Source organism: Delphinapterus leucas, chromosome 20, assembly GCF_059928025.1.
Source record: "Delphinapterus leucas isolate spDelLeu-1000000601 "Yukka" chromosome 20, BTC_Dleu_Yukka2, whole genome shotgun sequence".
NCBI classification, from domain to species: Eukaryota; Metazoa; Chordata; class Mammalia; order Artiodactyla; family Monodontidae; genus Delphinapterus; species Delphinapterus leucas.
In genome coordinates, this window is record NC_143148.1 from 16660285 (window position 1) to 16679824 (window position 19540).

General features: G+C 57.6%; 2 protein-coding genes and 1 non-coding gene across 7 annotated transcripts in view; 1 reads left to right on the forward strand and 2 right to left on the reverse strand.

The window, feature by feature from the left end:
• Positions 1-14623, reverse strand: SCN1B (sodium voltage-gated channel beta subunit 1). Of its 2 annotated transcripts, none has more exons than XM_089902356.1 (6): positions 14488-14623; positions 9009-9175; positions 8112-8352; positions 2171-2312; positions 1546-1617; positions 1-1457 (listed from the first exon to the last, which is right to left on the reverse strand). In XM_089902356.1, exons 1-5 carry the CDS (start codon positions 14621-14623, stop codon positions 1551-1553), a joined length of 753 nt encoding a protein of 250 aa, XP_089758482.1. In that variant the 3' UTR covers positions 1-1457; positions 1546-1550. The 2 variants fall into 2 exon arrangements, with proteins under 2 accessions (XP_089758482.1, XP_022442145.1); XM_022586437.3 differs by lacking the exon at positions 14488-14623 and adding an exon at positions 10840-11216.
• LOC115802598 (U6 spliceosomal RNA) lies at positions 5543-5649 on the forward strand. Its single transcript, XR_004023100.1, has one exon. It is a non-coding gene; the product is annotated as a U6 spliceosomal RNA (small nuclear RNA).
• GRAMD1A (GRAM domain containing 1A) overlaps positions 14298-19540 on the reverse strand; it is an 18928-nt gene continuing 13685 nt past the window's right edge. For all 4 annotated transcript variants that reach the window (XM_022586249.2, XM_022586251.3, XM_022586250.3 and 1 more), the window contains 8 exons: positions 19201-19319; positions 18977-19119; positions 18298-18401; positions 18037-18210; positions 17831-17918; positions 16511-16618; positions 16307-16427; positions 14298-14754 (listed from right to left, as the gene is read on the reverse strand). In XM_022586249.2, the coding sequence (XP_022441957.1) occupies positions 14662-14754; positions 16307-16427; positions 16511-16618; positions 17831-17918; positions 18037-18210; positions 18298-18401; positions 18977-19119; positions 19201-19319 (950 nt within the window). In that variant the 3' untranslated portion in view covers positions 14298-14661. The remainder of the gene's footprint in view (positions 14755-16306; positions 16428-16510; positions 16619-17830; positions 17919-18036; positions 18211-18297; positions 18402-18976; positions 19120-19200; positions 19320-19540) is intronic.

Here is a 19540-nt window from a genome sequence, read left to right on the forward strand (position 1 = left end):
ACCCCCTCCCCCCAGCTGCTTTCCTACAAGTCACGGGGGCTGGTTTGCTTTGGCAGCCTCTCTGCCGCCAGCAGCAATGACCTCTGGAGCTGGGAAGTCCTAGACGGGGGTGGGGGGTGGGGACCTGGCCCGGAAAAAGCAGCACTGAGTGCTGAGGCCCAGGCCAAGTGGCCGGAAGTGTCCAGAGGCAGATACACACTGTCCCGCATCAGACACTCTTGGCCAGCAGCCAAGAGTCATCCACGTCACACCCCAGGGCCAGATAAACACCCAGACACACAAGGATGACCAGCAGACACCTGCCTGTGGACAGCCATGCCCTCAAACACAGTCAGACCACAGCTGCTCACGCCAGATGGGCCGTCCCTGTACAATCGGACCCACCCGCTCACCCCTCGCACCCCCTGTACTCACAGCCACAGCCTCCCACAGGGGGCCACACTGGGGCAGCCTTGGCACTGCCCAGCCCCTAGCCTCTCCTCCTCTCTCTCCATTCATGGCCCTCTCTCTCCTTCCCTCATCACCCCCGCTGACACCGGCTACCAGTCTGCTTCCCTGGCTCCTGCTGGCTCCCTCGAAACTCTTGGTCCCCGCTGAGCTAATGACTCCCCAGACCCCAACACATTCATCAAGTACCAAGTGGCCGCACCCGCTGAGCCTTCAGGCAGGCGCTGAGCCTGAGACATTGCCACCATCGTATCCCCGAACGTGTGTGGAGAGGCCCTGCTGCCTGCCCTGGAGGGCCGGTCCCCAGGAAAACTGAGGCTCCTGGATCTGGAGGGGGTGTAGAAGGTGACTGGGCTCACGAGAGAGACTATGAAGCAAGTCCAAGAATCTTTATTTCATGAACAAAACTACTTGTGTAAAGAGAGACGAGGCTGAATGGGCCCCTTTCGATGTGGCCACAATCCAAGGCTGGTGAGAGACGGCGGGTTGGGCTGGGGCGAGAGTGCATCACAGGGAGAGGAGACCCCAGGTCCAGCCAGAGGAAGCAGGAGGGGAAATGTCGCTGGGGGTCGGAGTGGGTCCCAGAACCCCCCGTCCCAAGCTGTTCCAGCCCATCATAACCCTCACCGGGCGGGGAGGGGGCAGGGAGGGGCTGGGCCCCAGTAGTGCGTGTCCAAAGCGGCCAATGTGTGCAAATCAGCAAGAAAGAGGGGTGCGGAGCCGCTGCCCCCACCTCACCGCCCCCTCCCAAACAGGCAGCAGAAGCAGGCATGGGGGCAGCGGCAGTATTGCTTTACCCATCATGCACGGCGCGGGCGGGTGATGGGGCAGGAGGAAGAGGCTGGATTCGGGGTGTGAGCCAAGCCCCCTGCCCTCTCCCACCCTGGAGGCTCCGTTGGCAGAACTTTGAGGCTTGTGGAGGCCCAGGAATGGCCAACCCCCATTGGGGGCAGGCTGTGCCCGGATGTCCCCCGTTAGGGCTGGCTCTTCCTTGAGGCGGAGCCCAGGGCCTAAAGGTGAGGGAGACACAGGGCATCAGGCACCTAAGGGCTGACACCTCCCAGGCCCTCCAGCCCCTGCCTGCCCAGCCCACCTTACCGGGGCTATTCGGCCACCTGGACGCCCGTACAGTTCTCTTTGCTTTCTGAGGTGATGGCCAGGTATTCCGAGCTGTGGGGGCAAAGGTCAGGGGTACAGCAACCCCACCGTCAGTCTGGCCCACCCCCCGGAGGCCAAGGAGAGTTGAGGTCTCTGTCGCAGGTGCACAGGGCTCCAGTCAGAGAGAAGAGGGGGCTGGCTGGCTGGATCCCAGGGATCCTAAAGAAGCCCAGGCTGGGGCTTGGAGTCCTGAATGTGAGGGAGGAGGTATCTGGGGGGTTAGACTCCTGGGTTCTAGCTGGGAAAGGGGTTGAGGGCCTGGAGTCTGAGTCTGAGGGAGCAGGGACTGGGAGGTTCAAGGGCTAGGGCCTGGAGTCCTGTATCTTTGGGGCAGAGGATGCTGGCCCCAAACCCTGGGTCCTGACAGAAGTGGGGGCTGAGAGTCTGAGGGGGGAGGGGCTGGGACCTCATCCCATCTCTGACACCAAATGGTCCCCTCTGGGGAGGACCGGCAGATGGCGCCCTGGGCTGCTCCCCTGCCCACCTCCCCACTCAGCTCATGCTCCCCTCTGGGAAGCGCTGGCTGTCCTGGGCCGCCTCTCCCCTCCTCAGCGACCCCACTCACACGTTCTCCTGTGCAGCAGCCTCCGTGGCAGCGGCGATCTTCTTGTAGCAGTAAACCATCTCTGCCACGAACCATATGGTCAACACCACGATGAGCAAGTACATCATGATCTCAGACACGATGGACGCCATGTCTCTGTTGGCTGCAGGGGCCAGGCAGGGTCAGGTGGCAGCCTGAGTGTGCCTTGAGCCTGCTGTGCAAGCTTGGGCAAGTGGCTTGACCTCCCTGGTCCTGGTCTGCAAATGAGGCCAGGCTGCTTCCCTAGAAGCCATCGTTGTTACTGTGATTCTCAATAACCAGCCTTGGACGGGCTTCGGGATCACCCTCAACCTGCCTCCCTGTATAACTCGAGGGTCCTCTGTGTCATTCAGGTGGTTGTAGGTGCCCAAGAGCTGTAGCTCTACAAGGAGAACACTCAGGTTCAAATCCTGGCTCTACCACTTGCCAGCTGTGTGACCTTGGGCAAGTGACTCAACCTCTCTGGGTCTCAGTTTCCCCATCTATAAAAAGCGGAGGGCTTCCCTGGTGGAGCAGTCGTTAAGAATCCACCTGCCAATACAGGGGACACGGGTTCGATCCCTGGTGCAGGAAGATCCCACATGACGTGGAGCAACTAAGCCCACGTGCCACAACTACTGAGTCTGCAATCTAGAGCCCGAGAGCCACAACTACTGAAGCCCGCGCGCCTAGAGCCTGTGCTCCACAATGAGAGAAGCCACTGCAATGAGAAGCCCACGCACCGCAACGAAGAGTAGCCCCCACTTGCCGCAACTAGAGAGAGCCTGAGCGCAGCAACGAAGACCCCACGCGGCCAAAAATAAAGAAATAAAATAAAATCCCCAAATAAAAATAACAACAACAAAAAATGATTTTAAAAAGTTGATAATCACAATATCTCTTTCATGGGAGTGTTGTGAGAATTAAACAAGCTCTAAAAATCCTTAGAATAGTACTTGACATATACATAGCATTTGATACATGTTTACTATTATTAATATTATTACTGTTATTATTGGGGCAGTACAGCACAGTAGTTAAGAGCAGGGGCTCTGAGACCAGACTGTCAGGGTTCAAATCTTATCTCTGCCTCTTACTAGCTGTGTGACCTCAGGCAAATGACTCCACCTCTCTGGGCCTCTATTCTCCTTCTGTAAAATAAGGATGATAATACTCATGCCTTCTCACAGGGTTGCTGGGAAGAGAAAACGAGTTAACATCTGTAACATGCATGGATGTGCCCACAGTCAGCACCGCGTAAGTGTTGGCTATTCGCTGACGTTTTCTGGAAACCCTCTATCCTTTCCGCAGCCCTGGCTCTTGGCAACACCAGCTTCCTTTCATTGAGCCTAAATTTAAACTGTAAAGGGAGCGCGTTCAACCAGGGGACCAGAGCGGAAGGCCACTGTGGCGTCCTCGGCCGGATTTCGCAGGTGTCCACTCCTCATCCCTGGTCCCCTCCTTCTGGATGGTCAGGATCTCATTTTCCCCGCTGTTCCCATGTGGTCTTCCTCCCCTGGGAGTGTTGTCTTTCTGCTGCTACACCCGGTGCAGATGGCACCAATGTTTTCTGGACCACAGGGAGGGGGGCGTGCAGGGCTGGATGCTTCTCCCCTGCTTCCCTGCAGGAGGAGCTGGGGACAGGGTTCCACACCTCAACTGTTTGTTCGTTCTTTCACTCCAAAGATACCATAAGTGTGTCCCATGCAGTGAATGCATGCTCTCAGCCAGGCTCTGTGCTAAATTCTTTACCTGAGCATCTCTCTGACTCTTTGAAACAACCCCAAGGATAGAGACAGTCCAGGCTTCCCACGTCAGCTGACCTCCGGAAGCACAATGAGTTGAATATATGCTGGATAAAGCTCAATCATTGGAATTCTCACCCCTGCTCCTGGAACTCAATGCCCAAACGGATTTAGGCAATCTGGTATCTCCTGCTCTCCCAATCGGATTAGGACAGTGACAGGTATGGCTCTGTAGCCCATTTGCAGGACAAGCTCACTGAGGCCCAGAGAGGGCAAAGTGCTGGGCAAGGATGCACAGCCAGGACTGCACTCAGAGTTAGGATTCAACCCTAAGTGTAACCGACTGTAGGGTCCAAGCTCTTATCTGCTCTGGAAAGCTTCCCCAGCCAAAGAGAAACTTGGAAATGGCTGGGATATGTCCAGTGCAGTCTCCATGGACCCACACAGACATCTCAGGAGGTGGGACTCCTCCACTTTACAGATGAGGAACCGAGGCAGAGGGGTCACACTGAGGGGCAGAGGCACCTTCTCTAGGGAGACCTCTGATTTCTTCAGAAACCCCAAATCTTCTGAGAGCCTCACCTGCCTTCCCACACAGGCAGCCACCAGATTTGAAGCCCAGCCTGCACCTTTGCAGGCCGGATGTCTCGCCAGCCTCAGCGACTGCTTCACCTCAACACCTGCTCCCTTCATACTGGGTGTGTCCAAATAGAATTAGCCGGTTTGTCCCCAGCTGCCAGCCCCATCCCTGGTGGGGGGCCCCCAAGTGCTTCCTACCATCTTCTGTACCCCTGCCAGGTCAGTGAAGGTCTCACCACCAGCGCCCACTGCCCCTCATTTGGAAATGACTCAGTTCATTGCTGAGGGGTCATTACCAGGAGGCAATACAGACTGATGGGTAATGTTGAAACTGCAGTAAGACAGTGGATTACAATAAAAAAAGAATATAGCATGGCCAGTGATGCTAACAATACAATAATATCACGGGGAATGAAAAAAATACTGTAGAGTGATATGTAATGTTAAAAATAGCAATGCTGGGACTTTCTTGGTGGCGCAGTGGTTGAGAGTCCGCCTGCAATGCAGGGGACACGGGTTCGTGCCCCGGTCCGGGAAGATCCAACACGCCGTGGAGCAGCTGGGCCCATGAGCTATGGCCGCTGAACCTGTGCGTCCGGAGCCTGTGCTCTGCAACGCGAGAGGCCATAACAGTGAGAGGCCCGCGTATCGCAAAAAAAAAGCAATGCTGGGACTTTCCTGGTGGCGCAGTGGTTAAGAATCCACCTGCCAATGCAGGGGACACGGGTTCAAGCCCTGGTCCAAGAAGATCCCGCATGCTGCGAAGCAGCTAAGCCCATGCACCACAACTACTGAGCCTGCGCTCTAGAGCCTGCCAGCCACAACTACTGAGCCCACGTGCCACAGCTACTGAAACCTGCGCGCCTAGAGCCCGTGCTCTGCAGCAAGAGAAGCCACCGCGATGAGAAGCCCGCACACCACAACAAAGAGTAGCCCCTGCCCGCCACAACTAGAGGAAGCCCGTGCATGGCACTGAAGACCCAACGCAGCCAAAAATAAATAAATTTATAAAATAAAATAAACTTAAAAAAATATATCAATGCTACAGTATGTTGTCACTTTGGCAGCACATATACTAAAACTGGAATGACACAGAGAAGATTAGCATGGCCCCTGTGCAAGGATGACACGCAAATTCATGAAGTGTTCCATATTTTTTGGCGGCCGTAATAACTAATGACAAATTCATGGCTAGTGATATATAAAATAAAATTTTCTTTAAAAAAATACTACAGTATGATTGGTGATGATATATACCAAGTAAAAATTTTAAATACTACAATATGATTGATAATATTTTAGAATACTATAGCATGGTGGCTAACGATAAAAATGTGATAATATGGTTGACAAAAATACTCTGGTATGATGGATTATGATAAAAAGGTATATGTCTGCTAGTGTGAAACAGTATAGCATATAGTAGAATATAAAATACTACACTACAGTGAGTAATGTTAAAAAAGCAGTACCGTAATGTGGTGGATAAAAAATACTGGGGTATGGTGGAGGATGCAGAAAATACAGGCTCTGGGAAGATAACAGAAGGAGTTCTACGTTACTTAAATATAAGAACACAGGCTCTGGGGGAGTTCCCTGGTGGTCCAGTAGTTAAGACTCTGTGCTCCCAATGCAGGGGGCCCAGGTTCCATCCCTGGTCAGGGAACTAGATCCCTCATGCCAGAACAAAGAACCCGCATGCCACAACTAAAAAAAAAAAAGAACCCACGTGCCGCAACGAAGATCCTGCACGCAGCAATGAAGATCCCACGTGCCACAACTAAGACCCAGTGCAGCCAAATAAATAAATAAATATTTTTCAAAAGAACACAGGCTCTGGGAGGCAGTGTAATGTGGTAGATAACGTTAAAAAACAGAGACTCTACTAGGTCACGGGTGTGCGTGAGCCCAGCCTCCACCATGCAGGTGAGGACGGCATTGTGAGCAAGGGCTGAGCCACAGGGTGGAAAGAACCTGGATGCCTGAAGGGCATCGTGGAGCCTCCCCACCGCCTGACCCTTCACCTCAACACAGATTTGAGAGACAGGACTGACAGAGATTTTGTTAAGCCACAGTATTTGGGGTGTCTTTGTTACAGCTGTCCCCCCAACTCATGAGGGCAGGGCTCCATCATCTACATCCATGGGTGACTGCCCACCCAGCATAGTGACCTATGCCAAAGAGTCGCTCAGACGTGTCTCCTGAATTGAATTCTGCTGGATCACTTTGACAATACACTTAAAAATGCTAATTATCGGGGCTTCCCTGGTGGCGCAGTGGTTGAGGGTCCGCCTGCCGATGCAGGGGACGCGGGTTCGTGCCCCGGTCCGGGAGGATCCGCGTGCCGCGGAGCGGCTGGGCCCGTGAGCCATGGCCACTGATCCTGCGCGTCCGGAGCCTGTGCCCCGCAATGGGAGAGGCCACAACAGTGAGAGGCCCGCGTGCCGCAAAAAAAAAAAAAAAAAAATTCTAACTATCAAAAGAAACCCACAGGCTCTGGCTGACAGAGTATAGTGAATCATGCCAAGAACGGAAACAACAGTCACACGGGCTTGGCTGGGTTCAAATCCAGGTCCCAGCTCTGTGCCCTTGGCCATGTAATCTTAACTCCCTGAGCCTCTATTTCCCCATCTGTAAAATGGGGATAGGAAGAGCCTCTACCGCACAGGGTGGGTGGGAGGATTCAATGATGGACTCCATGTAAGGCGCTAAAGCCAGCACCCCTCTCAGGGAAGGGTGGGCCAATGCACGTTGCCCGTGATGATGTGTGTGCACTGCAGGCCCCTCGGGACTCACGTGCCCTGCTCTTTGGTGGCCCAAGGTCTGGGATACCTCCCTGACTCTCTAAGCCAATGGGCCATAGGGCCCTGGAAAATTCCAATTTACACCCAATCAGAAGACAGTTCAGGAAAGGGGTTCAAGGCAGCTGAAGCCAAAATGATGAAATGGTTCAACAACACCTTATATCTCTGCTGCTCGGTGTGGGCCCAGACCTGCAGCCTTGGCCTCGCCTGAGAGCTTACTGGAGATGAAATCCTGGGCCCAACCCAGAATCTGCTAAGTCAGGATTGGCACATCAGCAAGACTGCCAAGTGGTTCGTGCACACAGTCAAAGACGACGAGCACTGCTCTAGGAGACGCTCTCCTATCTCCTGCGCCACGTGACAGAGGGAGGCAGGGCTGAGGCTACTTGACATCAGACGCACCACCACCATTGCCCCCGTGTGCTGAGGCCCTGCTGTGACAGACACGCCAGCAACTGACACCCAGCAACTCGCTCAATCCTCACCAGCTCCCTGGGACGTAAGAATGGCTCCAACAACACCAGGAGAGGCAGATACTGTTATCATCCTGTTCGCTACAGGACGATCCTTCGGCTCAGAGACAGGGAGGCACCCGCCTGTTGGTCACACAGCGCAGGTGGCAGAGCTGAGTTATGCGCCCAGCACTTCCACGGGACAGGCCCGCTGTGACCTCCCCGTGGCTGAAGGGAAATCGAGGCCGGAGCTGGACTCCAGGAAGGACGTGTTACTCCCCGCCCCCGCTGCCCAGGCGCGGAGCCAACCCGTCCCCTACTCGCCATCTGTCCCTCCATCTGGCTGCCCGTGGGCCTGACTCACCTTTGTTCACCACCTCAAGGTGGATCTTCTTGACGACGCTGGTGTTGTGCTCGTAGTTGTCGAAGAAGAGCAGGCGGTACACGTGGCATTCGTAGTCGCCCGAGTGGTTGTAGGTGACGTTGGTGATGAAGATGGACAGGTCCTGCAGGTCCTTGGTGCCCCGGCTGCCATTCCACACCACACGGCCCTCAAAGCGCTCATCCTCCTCCAGCTGCAGCACCTCGTTCTCATAGCGCAGGATCTGGGGGCAGTGGGGGCGGGGTCACCGCTGGGCCACGTCCCCCACCAAGACCTCTATTCTGTCCCGAGCCCTGACACACGCACATGCTGACACATGCGTTCCTCAGTTATCCGCCCAAGCCCCCACACGGCATTCCTGGCCTTCATTCTCTACCATTCTTCCCCGGCCCCCCAGACACGCTCCCCAGGCGGGGAGAGAGGCAGCCTGATGCCGGCTGCTGTAGACCCCAATTCTCCAGCAGGCCCTCAAAGTTTATGGCGCCCCCTCATATCTAATTCAAACTACACGGAGCAAAAAGGAGGTCAAAAAAGTTCTGTTTCCTTCTATGACGACCATCTGAGACATTTTTGCTTGTACTAAATAATGGCAATGACATTGATTTGGTGCCAGGTGCAGGAACTCAATCAATCCTCATGCAAACCTCAGAGCTAGAGACCACCTGCCCCCCATCTTTACAGAGGCAGAAACGGAGGTTCAGAGAGGCTCAATGACTTGCCCAAGGTCACCAGTCGGTCATGGTGGAGCTGGAATTTGGATCCAGGTCATCAGTAATAGCACATTATTGCAAACAACCAACCAACCCCTACCGGAACCCTGCCCCCGCCAACTCCCACACAGACGCCCACCCTCCACCACCCTGCCAGGTTCCCACACACCTTGACAAACTCCTCTGTGCCCTTCTGGCGGAAGGTCCACTCCGTGAAGGTCTCGGCAGTGGTCTCGCTGCGGCGCTTGCAGGAGATGCACAGAATTTTGAAGGTCATCCCATACACGGCCTCGGTCTCTGAGTCCACCTCCACACAGCCTCCCCAGGCTGAGGACACTGCGGGGACAGCAGGCTCAGGTCAAGCCAGGGCACCCATCACCCTTGGCAATGCCAGGCTCGCTGGCTGTTAGCTCTCGGGCCCCTCAGAAACCATCTGTTTCCCCTCAATAATGATCAGGAATGGCCAGAAGCAGACGCTGAGCCTGGCCCTGCCACCTGCTACGTGCCCTTGGCAAGTCCCTCATCCTCTCTGAGCTTCAGTTTCCCTCTGTGAATGGTGAGGGAATCGATCGTCTTTGCTTCTGGAGGTTGCTGGACAGGTTCTTTAGGGTAGGTAAGGTCGCAAGGGGTCTGGCACACAGGACACCCCCAATTAACAGGGCTGTTACTGTGGTCAGTAGCTCAGAGTCTTTGCTACCCAAGTACCCCTTCTTCAGAAGGCCACTTGCCCAAAATACTGCAGCGTGTAGGTGGTGGGAACAGATTTCCAGCTGTGCTAGAAGTTCAAGGTGGCGGTGTCAGTTCTACCATTATTGCTCTGTAAGACCAGCCAGCCCCAGAGAAATGGGTTGGGAGAAGGCAAGGCCTGAGAAGGAGGTGGGCACAGCAGCCAGGGCAAACCCACACTCCAGCCCTGCTCCCCAGTCCCATAAGTTCCTGTCGTCCACCCCCACCCCAAGCTTCTGCCTCAGCCCCCTCTGCTCCCAGGCTCCTCACTTCCTGAAGCCAATCCCACCTCCTATTAGCTTCTCAAAACTCTCAGAGCGCTTTCCTGCGCCAGGGCCTTTGCACCCTCACCGGATTCCAGTCCGTTTGAGTCCCTCCACATTCTTCCCTGCCACCTCCTTCCTGCTCACTAGCTAATGCTCTGTCTCTCCAGCTCTGGGGCTTTTCCTTTGTCCCTGATTCTTTCTGCTGTTAATCTTGGGGTTTTCTGCCCTCCTTCTCTGCTGTCTCTTTCCATCTCCCTGAACGCCTCTGTCTTTGTCTCCCCCTCTTTCTCTCTCTTAGGGGTCTCTCTAAAGGTCCCACCACTTTGTGTCCTTTTCCCAGGCTCAGACACGCTCTCCCGGCCTCTCGCTCTCTCACTCCACCTCTCCCTGTCCTTTTTAAACTCCATCTCTTCCTGTGTCTACCTGTGTCTCCATCTCCTTCTGCCTCGCTCAAGTTTTTCCTCTCTCCACCTCTCAGTTTCTTAACTCTCTCTCCTCAGTCTCTCTCAGGCACCCTCTGCACCCCTCTCTCTTGGCTCCCCCCTTACTTCCATCTCTCCAGTCTCCCAGCGGAGCGCTCAGGAGTTCTTCTGTGTCTCTCGCCCCTTCCTTCCGTCTCCATCTCTCCCAGTCTCTCCTTCTCTCCGTCCCAATCTCCGGGCGCCGCCTCCACCCCCGTCCCAACCCCCACCTCCCGCGGCTGTGGGTGTCACATTGCAGCCTGCGGGGCTCCGGGAGCAGCTGACTCCGCGTTTCCTCGCCCCCGGCTGGGCGCCCGCAGCCACCAACCTGTGCCAGCCCGGCCCCCGCCCGCTCGCGCCCACCCGCACCTCCGCGCCCTCCGGAACCCCGCTGCCCGCGCGCACAACTTCTGAAGAGGACTTAGCCGGGCCGGGGGATGGGGTGAGGGCGGCCCCCGCCCGCGGCCGGGAGTCCAACGCGCGAATCCCGCCGCCCGGCCAGTGCTCCAGCTGTGCCCCCCGCCGCGCGCGCCCCCAGCGCACTCACCCAGTGTCGCGCCGACCACGAAGGCCAGCAGTGTCCCCATGGCTGCGCTGCGCACGCTGCGCCCCCCTCCCGGGCCCCCGGTATTAACAGCGTGGCGAGAGGCGGCGGGACCCGGCGGCGGTCACAATGTCCCCGAGAGCGCGCGGGCGCAGCAGCTGCGGCTCTGGGACCGGCGAGGGGGGGAGGAGGGGGGGCGCGGCCCCCCCGCTCCGGTTACCGCCGGGGGCCCAGCCCCGGAGCCCGGTGTCCGGGCATCCCCGCCGCCGCGCGGGCGGCGGCCGCTGCTCGGGCTGTTGCGCTAGCGCGCGCAGCCGAACACATTCGCCAGGTGCGCGGACCCCGGCCCCGCTCCTGCTCCGGCGCGCCTGGGCGCGGGCCGCGGTCTCCTGCGCACTGCAGCGGCGGCGGCGGCGGCCACGGGAGGGAGGAGGGAGAGGGAGGAGGGAGAGGGAGGAGGGAGAGGGAGGAGGGAGAGGGAGGAGGGAGAGGGAGGAGGGAGAGGGAGAGGGAGGGGGCGGGATGAATCACCGCGGGGGGAGGGCGCGGCTGCCCAGCCTTTGCCGCAGCGGCCCGGGAGTCGCCCGCTGCACCGGCCTCTCCCGGTGGCGCAGGGACCGCGGCTTCGGGCGTGGGGCGCGTGGTCTGGTTGTCCGACCCCTCCAGACTCCGGGGAGCCCCAGTGTTGGAGTCTGGGAGAGGTCACCCTCAGAGTTACAAGAGGGTTTGGAGAGCGGTTTGAGGGCAGAGCTTCGGACTTCAAATTATGGAGGTCATCCCCATGGGATCTCGAGGGGAACTTGGCTGGGACCTCCAAGTGACCTCCCCCTCAGACCCCTGGCACTCCGGCCTGGAGGTCACTGTGTGGGAACCCAAGTGGGCATGGGGGGGGGGTGTCAGGCTAGGGCTACCCATAATACTCCAGACCCCTCTCAAGCAGGATGGGCACCCTGGATCCAAACCAGAAAGTCGGCTCTGGGGATTTGAGGTGCCATGTTTCAAGAGGAAGGCCCTTCAAGACCCCGCTACCCTCTTTTGTCTCTGACGTCATCTTCTACTCCCCTCTCCAGGCCACTCCCCGCTGCTGTCCAGGTCCCTGCTGTCCCCAATACACCAAGCTCATTCCCACCTCAGAGCCTTCACCCTTGCTCACCTCTGCTTGGGCCACTCTTCCCTTAGGTGACCAAGGGGCTCACTTCCTCTCCTCCGGCAGTTCTCGGCTCTAATGTCACCTTCATCAGGCCCTCTGTCCACTCAGGACAAACTACCTCCGCAGTCCCTTACTTGACCTCCTTTACTAGTTTTGTTTTGTTTCTTTTCTACAGCAGTTGTCACTACCTGACATTATACTCTTCTTTATATAGTTTTTCTCCATTCACTGCTTGTCCCTCCAACCCTGGAAAACAAGCTCCCGCAGGGTGAGGACACTGTCCTGTGCACCACTGCGTCTCCAGCACCTTCCACTGTGCCTGTCACATTGTAAGTGCTCAATAAATATTCGTCAAATGAATAAATAACCGCCAAGCACAGAGCCCTTCCGGTACGCTGGATTCACTTCTACCTCCCCAAACATTTACTGCACTTCTATTATGAATCTGCATTTTACAGACAGGGAAACTGAGGCTGAGAGAGGGCCACTCCCTTGCCTAGGGTCATGCAGCTGGTTTCAGGTGGATCTGGAATCCTGCCAGGCGATGGCAGGGGGCTTGTCTGCTAAATGGAGAGGATGAGGGGGGAGGCTCCGTCAAGACCAGGGTGGGAGACTTTTGGCTGAGGGTTGCTCCTCAGGTCCTAACCTCCAGTTCTGGGTGGGGTGAAGTTCCAGAATCTCCCCCCTGCAGCCTTGCCAGGTGAGAGGAACCAAGGGTGGGGCTGGCCCGGGGCAGAGGGAGAGGAAGCCAGGGACACCAAGCCAGGGACACCAGATACCTTTGTGATCTGGGCCTTTGTGCCAGCACCTCCTAGGCTGTGAAATTCCCCTGCAAAAAATAACTCTCTTGCTGTTCTGATCCCTCCCCTCTGATCGGGGGTGGCAGGCAGAAGCACAGTGAGGACAGGTCGTAGGCACCAGGCAGGGGCACCAAGTGACCGCCCTACAAACTGATGTTGGCTGAGCACCTACTACGGGCTTGGGGCTGTTCTAAGCACTTTACTAATATTAACTCATTTAATTCTTCCTACAAGATGGGTGTTACCATTATGCCCATTTTACAGGTGTGGGAAACTGAGGCTCAGGATGGGTAACTTGCCATGATCACATAGCTAGAGGTTAGAGGAGACTGGCTCTGCCCTTTGTCACCTGTGGTCCATCCTGTCCCATGCGGCCCCTCCTCCAGTCCTCTGCCCCAAGCCATCAATTAAGATTCTTACAGCCTGACTGTGACTTGCCAAAGGTCTCTCTTTACACCCCTCCTCACTCACTCTGGAACCAGAATAGGGTTTGAGTGAGACAAACCTAGGTTCTACCTGGACCGAGACCTTGCCTCTAGGCCCATTTCCACATCGGTAAGATGGGGTCCAGATGGCCACAACCTGGACAGGCTGGTGTGGGGTCCTGAAGGGGGGCCTTGTATCTAAATGTGGAGACACCAGGGGCTAGGCCTTGCCTCCCTGCTGAGTGGCCCCAGGCATGTAACCATTTGTTTGTCTCCATCTCATGGAGTAACTGCGAGAATTAAATGAACATCAGACCGTGGCACAGAGCCTGGTGCATACTTGGTCCCCACTCCATGACTCACTTTTTTCTCCCCTCAATTTTTCTGCCATAATAGTAACGTTTATTGAATACTTACTCTGTGCAGATCCTGTTATAAGTAGCCACCTTTATTAACTCCCTGAAACCTTATAAAGCGGTTCTCAAAGTGGGGTCCCTGGAGCATCAGCGTCACCTGGGAACTTGTTGGAAGTGCAGGAGCTCAGCAGACTCGCCCCAGACTTGCTGAGTCGGAAACTGAGGGTGGGGTCCGGCATTCTGCTTTTTAAAGAGCCCTCCGGGAGAACGACTCACTTCTGACAACCCTGGGAGACGGGTGCTATTCTTTTTTTTTGCAGCACGGCATGCAGGATCTCAGTTCCCTGACCAGGGATCAAACCCACACCCCCTGCAGTGGAAGCGCAGAGTCCTAACCACTGGGCCGCCAGGGAAGTCCCCAACAGGTACTATTCTTATGCTCATTGTACAGAAGAAGAAGCCGAAGCTCAGAGAGGTTGACCTGCTCCAGGTGACATGCCCACTAAGTATCAGAGGTAGGACTGAACCAAGCCACCAGCCACCAGTCTGTCCTCACAGACCCCACACTGGACCCTGATGGTGCAAAGCTTGTGAAAGATGCTCAGGGATTCCAGGTCGCGTCAGTGACCGTGGCCCCAGAAAAGGGATGGTACGCCCCTCCTACCACAGCGGGATCTGAGTGCGACAGGAGGCTCCCACCCACTCCCAGGGCCCCGCAGGCACAACCACAGCCATTTCCAACCCTTTATTGGGGCTCTGTCAGCCCCAAATAAATATAATACATTAAACCCAGAGCTGAGGAAATCGTGCACCCCGGGAGGTGCCCCCCATAACCCCAGCCAAGCACAATAAGTTAGTAGGGGGCCTGCCGAAGGCCAGGCCAGTGCCCTGGCGGGGCAGGCAATGGCAGCTGGACTCACACGCTGGTCTAAAGTGCATCTCGGTTCTGTGGTCCCCATGTCTGCGTGGCCCCTGGCCGGGCCACTGGGAGGGGTGGGCGGGAGGTTCCCGGCGCTCACACCGAGCCAGCAGTGGCCACCGAGCCTCTGTGTCCATCTGTCCATTTGGGGAGATGGCCGAGTGGCCAGATATCCTCAGGAGAAGCTGTCGTCGGACCGTGGCTGGGAGTCGAAGGGAGGGTCTGAGATGGTGATGCCTTGATGCAGCTTCTCCAGCGAGAACTTCATCTGGGGGAAGAGGTGGGCAGGGTGGGGGATGAGTGCTGGGAGGGGTGACGCATCCCCCAACATGCCGCAGCTGAGGAACTGGGGAAGGTCCAGAGAGGCCAAGGTCAGCCTGTGCCTCTGCACCCCAGCCATTCTGCACCCAGTTTTACTTCTCATAGGCAGCAGGTGGAAGGGGCCCAGGTGGCCTGGTTTCAAGTCCTGGCTCTGCTACTTACTGGGTAACCTTGGGCAAGTGCCTTAACTGTCCCAGGTCCCTCAGCTGAAACGTGGGTCGGGTGGACGCCTAGGACCTGGCACACAGGAGGTGCTGGGTACACGTTAGCTATTCTTACTGCCTGCCGTGCGACCTTGGGAATGCCTCTACCTCAACGTTCCTGTCTATTAGATGGGGGGTAACAAGAGCACCCCCCTTGGAGGCTGGCCATGAGAAACAAAATCAGTTGGTCATCTTAGCTCTTAGAACAGCACGGCTCAATTGGTGTCTGCTGTTAGTATTAATTTTGAGAGTTTGAGAGAGGAAAATCATCAGAATGGAACTGAGGATGGGAAGGCCCTGACCTCCCTCTCTCTGAGCGACGGGACCCCAGCCTCAATGATCCCTCTCCCCTGTCCTGCACAGCCCTTTCCTGCGTGAGCATCTCCCTCTGAGCATGATTTCAGGGTGCAACGAGGCCCCTAAAGGTGAGCCTCAGCATTCCAGTCCATAGTGACCAGGAATGATTTTCACCATCACCCAGCAACATGGGCTCTGATGCCCTCTGGCACTCAGCCGATGCCAGATGCTCCCCAGCGCCCAGCGTCTGTGCTGACGCCTCCCCCCACCACATTTACTGAGCACCTGCTTTGCGGGATCTCACTAACAACAGTGAATGCAGGTGAGGTGTTTGCATGAGCTGGGCACTACTCAGATGCTAACTCCTTTAATCCTCACAGCAGCCTTTGAGGTAACATCGATTATCATCCCGTTTACAGAGGAGGAAGCCAAGGCCCCAGTAGTGAAGTCACCTGCACGAGGTCACAGGTCAGAATTTGAACCTGGCCGTCTGAGTCGATGCTGCCAGCGAATTACAGTGGTTGTCTGGGGCAACCCCTTCTGGAGATGAGATCCCAATAACCTATGGAGAACCTCTTTCCCACCCTCACGTGACCCCTTAGTCACCTCATAGGTGGGGAGGGGTTCAGTGACCAAGCCTTATCCCTGGCCACTATGACTGGTTCAGGGATGGGAATGTGACCTTTGGATGTTACCCTGGAACTGTAGGTACCATATTGGTCATCCTAGGATGCCCCAAACAAAGGCAACCCTGGGGGTGGGCAGAGTCAAGACCAGGTGAGAGAGACTGATTCTTACTACTATTGAGTGGCTGGATCGAGCCATGCCTGAAGTCAGACATCCCTAGACTTTTTTCCCATCCCACTGATTTTTCCAGCAACCCTGGGAGGCAGGGACTATGAATGGCTTTTCTCATTTAACAGAGAAGGAAAGTGAGGCCCAGGTGCACATGCCGCATCTTGGGATTTGAATGCAGGATCCCGCAGCCCAGAGCCGCACCTCGTCCAGGAGCTCCACAGAAGCCCGCAGGATCTGCCTCCACTTGTGCACCTCGACGCTGTGGAACTGCTTCTGCAGGGCCAGGATCTCCGCCCACTCCGTGGCCGTCTGGGGGAACTTGCTGTGGGGGATACAGGGCCTGAGTGGGATCTGGGGCTCCCCCGACCTCCCCAAGCTCCCAGCTCCCTGGGGCTACCCACTCACCCCTTGGCCAGGGCCAGGCTGTGCCAGGACTCGAAAGTGTGGGCTGTCCTCTCCAGGGACCAGAGGCGGTAAAAGAGGAGGACGTTGAGGGCAATGAGGACGATGAGGCTGGGGGGAGGGGTCAGAGGTCAGGAGTCAGGATACCAACGTTCCCACAAGTGGGGGGTCACCCACGTGACCACACCTTGAAGGGGTGCCATGATTAGCTGTCTTTTCAGAGGAGGAAACTAAGACTCAGACAGGGTGAATGACACACCTAGGGTCACACAGTCCATACTCAGCAAAGTCAGGGTTCAAACCCAGGCCTGTTTGATGCCCGAGCCCTCAACTGCTACTCCAGGCCACCTCGCTGGGGGAGCTGGGGGCACGGAGTGAGGACAAGGGGCTGAAGCTGAGGGTGAGACACAGATGAGGGGAGGGCAAGACGCAGGACCCTACCTCACACAGATCCTGAGGAGGCACAGAGGGGGAGACAAAGAGATGAGAGCTGCCCAGCCGGTCACGGCCACCCCCCGACCCCGGCAGCCCTGAGCTGAGCGCACCGCACAGCACCTCACTGGACTGCTGTTATTGGCAAACTGAGGCCCAGAGAGGCTGAACGTGTGGCCGATCTCTCACTGCCCAGGGTCTGCGGGGAGCATGGATCTCATCTCCATTTCCTCAGAGCACCGTGCCCCTAGCCCCGGCCTCTGTGCATGTTGGTCTCCCCGCCTAATCCCCGTGGGGTCTCAGCTCAGAGTCCTCTGCTTTCCTGGGAAGCCTTCCCTGGCGGCCTACCTGTCCAGCCTGGAGGAAGCCTTCACTGGCCTCCGAAGGCTTCCCTGTTCCCTCCGCCCATGTTTCCTCCATCACCACCCCATCCCTCTGGTCTGGTGCCAGGTCTGTCTCCCCCCAGGGCTGCCGGTCGCTACTGTGTCCCTCGCATCACACAGCTCAGGGCTGGGCACAGAAAACCTGAATGAAGTGTAAGTGCCATTGCTCCTTTTGCACACCTCTCCTGGTTCACCCAATTCCGGCTCCCTCGGGGCCTGCTCCTCCAGCCCTGGGGGCGCGGTCAGGCCCCTCTGACCCCCGCCAGAGCCCCGAGGCTTCCCTCTCCCTGCAGGGATGACCTCGCCATGGCAGACTGGGCAGTACACCATGTGAGGAGCCCTGCCGGGCGCATCTCAAACGTCACCTCCTTTAATCCTTGCTATGGGGTGGGGAGCCCGTGCTCTCACGTAAGCAGAGACCCAGAGAGGCCAAGCACTTGCCCAAGCTCACACAGCCAGGGTGCAGATCCAGGCCTGTCTGACCCCCAAGCCCGGCCCCCTTACTCACACAATGCTGATGAGAAACAGGGCGCTGGGGATGCCTGCCCCGGGGCCCTGGTCCACGGACGGTTCTGAGAAGCGGGAGCTGAGGGAGCCTGCGGGGGAGCAACTCCGAGTTAGACAGACTCATCCCCACCCAGATGGACGGGTTCACCCCACCCAGATCCCCAGCTCCTCCCCCGCCCCCCCCACCCCAGGCCTGACGGAACTCACCTGAGGGGTGCATGCCAACCCGGGCGCAGGGGTCAGGGTCCGGGTGCTGCGGCCCGTCACCGTGGCCCCTCCAGCTCAGGGGCCGCTTCCGCCTGCGCAGGCCGGACAGCAGCCCGCGTGCATCCTTCCCGCCTTCCTCCAGAGACAGCTTCTCGGCCTTGGCGAGCTCTCGCTCTGCAGACACGAAAGAGGACCCTGCATGTCTGCACCCGGCCAGGCCCCGACCCTGTCTGTGGCCCTGGCCGGACCCCTGTCCCCTACCCAGGTGGTGGAAGTAATCTTCGATGCCGCTCCACGAGTTCTTCTCAATGAGAGACTTCACAAGGCTCCAGGGCTGCTTCCGATAGCGGATCTCGGAGGACACTCTGGGGTCGGGAAAGGGGTGAGGGGGTCAGGGTCTGACTCCAGCCTTGCTGTCCCATTCCCAGGGGCAGCCTTCCCTCCCCTGATTCAGAGAGGGCCCCTTGTCACCCACAGACAAAACAGACACCCCCCAAGGGTTCCCTGTGATCCCCACTCACCACCCCACTCAGCCCGCAGCCCCTGCTCTGTCCACACCCACTACCTTGGCAGGTCTCCCGCCTTCGGCGCTGCCCCAGCACTGCCCACCCAGACTGCCGTCCTAGCCTACACCCCCCCCCTCGAACCCCTTCCATCTTGCTGCTGCGCCCAGCTCCACGCGGGCTTCTGAGAGACACCTCAGCAAGTCCCAAGCTGAGCTCCAATCTTCCCCCAAACCTGCCCCTCCCGACCTTCCCCTCCCAGTCAATGGCAGCTCCATCCTTCTGGTGGCTCAGGCCAAACACCTCGGGGTGTTCCTGACTTCTGCTCGCCTGCCACGATGGCAACGAACATTCTGCAGCTGACTCGGTGTGGGGAGACTGGGGCAGGGGCCCTGGGACCACCAGGGGTCAGGTGGAGGGGCCGGGCCACTGCTCACCGGAGGCGGGCCTTGTTGCGGGCAAGGCCCAGGATGCAGTAGCGGTGGGCAGTGTAGAAGTAGTCTTGGTAAGGGATGCCCTGCGTCAGCACCTCTGAGTCTACCACACACCCGCCTGCCTGCGGGCCGTGCCGGAACAGCGTCTGCGGGGCCAGGGAGTCAGCGCCATGCCCCCCACCCTGGCCCCCGGCCACCCCACCCGCTGGCCACCCTGCCTGGCACACCTGTGTCTCCACCACAGAGGCGCTCTTGGGCCCCAGCGGGTTGCTGATGGGAATGGTGTAGGTCAGCACTCGGCGCTGGTGGCACTTGCTGTCCCCGCTCCAGGGGCTCAAGGTCACGTCTGGAGGATGGAGGGGCAGAATGAAGACACCACTCTCCAGTCCTTTGCCCACAGACTGCAGGAGACTCAGCCTTTCTGGAAGGTTCCAGTTCTCTGGGGACTTGCCCCCGAACCTGCGCCTCCTCCCTGCCCCCACCCCGGTGTCTGCCCCATCTTCCCTCTGGACGCCCAAAACTTCAGACGTTGATGATCCTCAGAGCTGGGGCCTCTCTCCTGCCTAC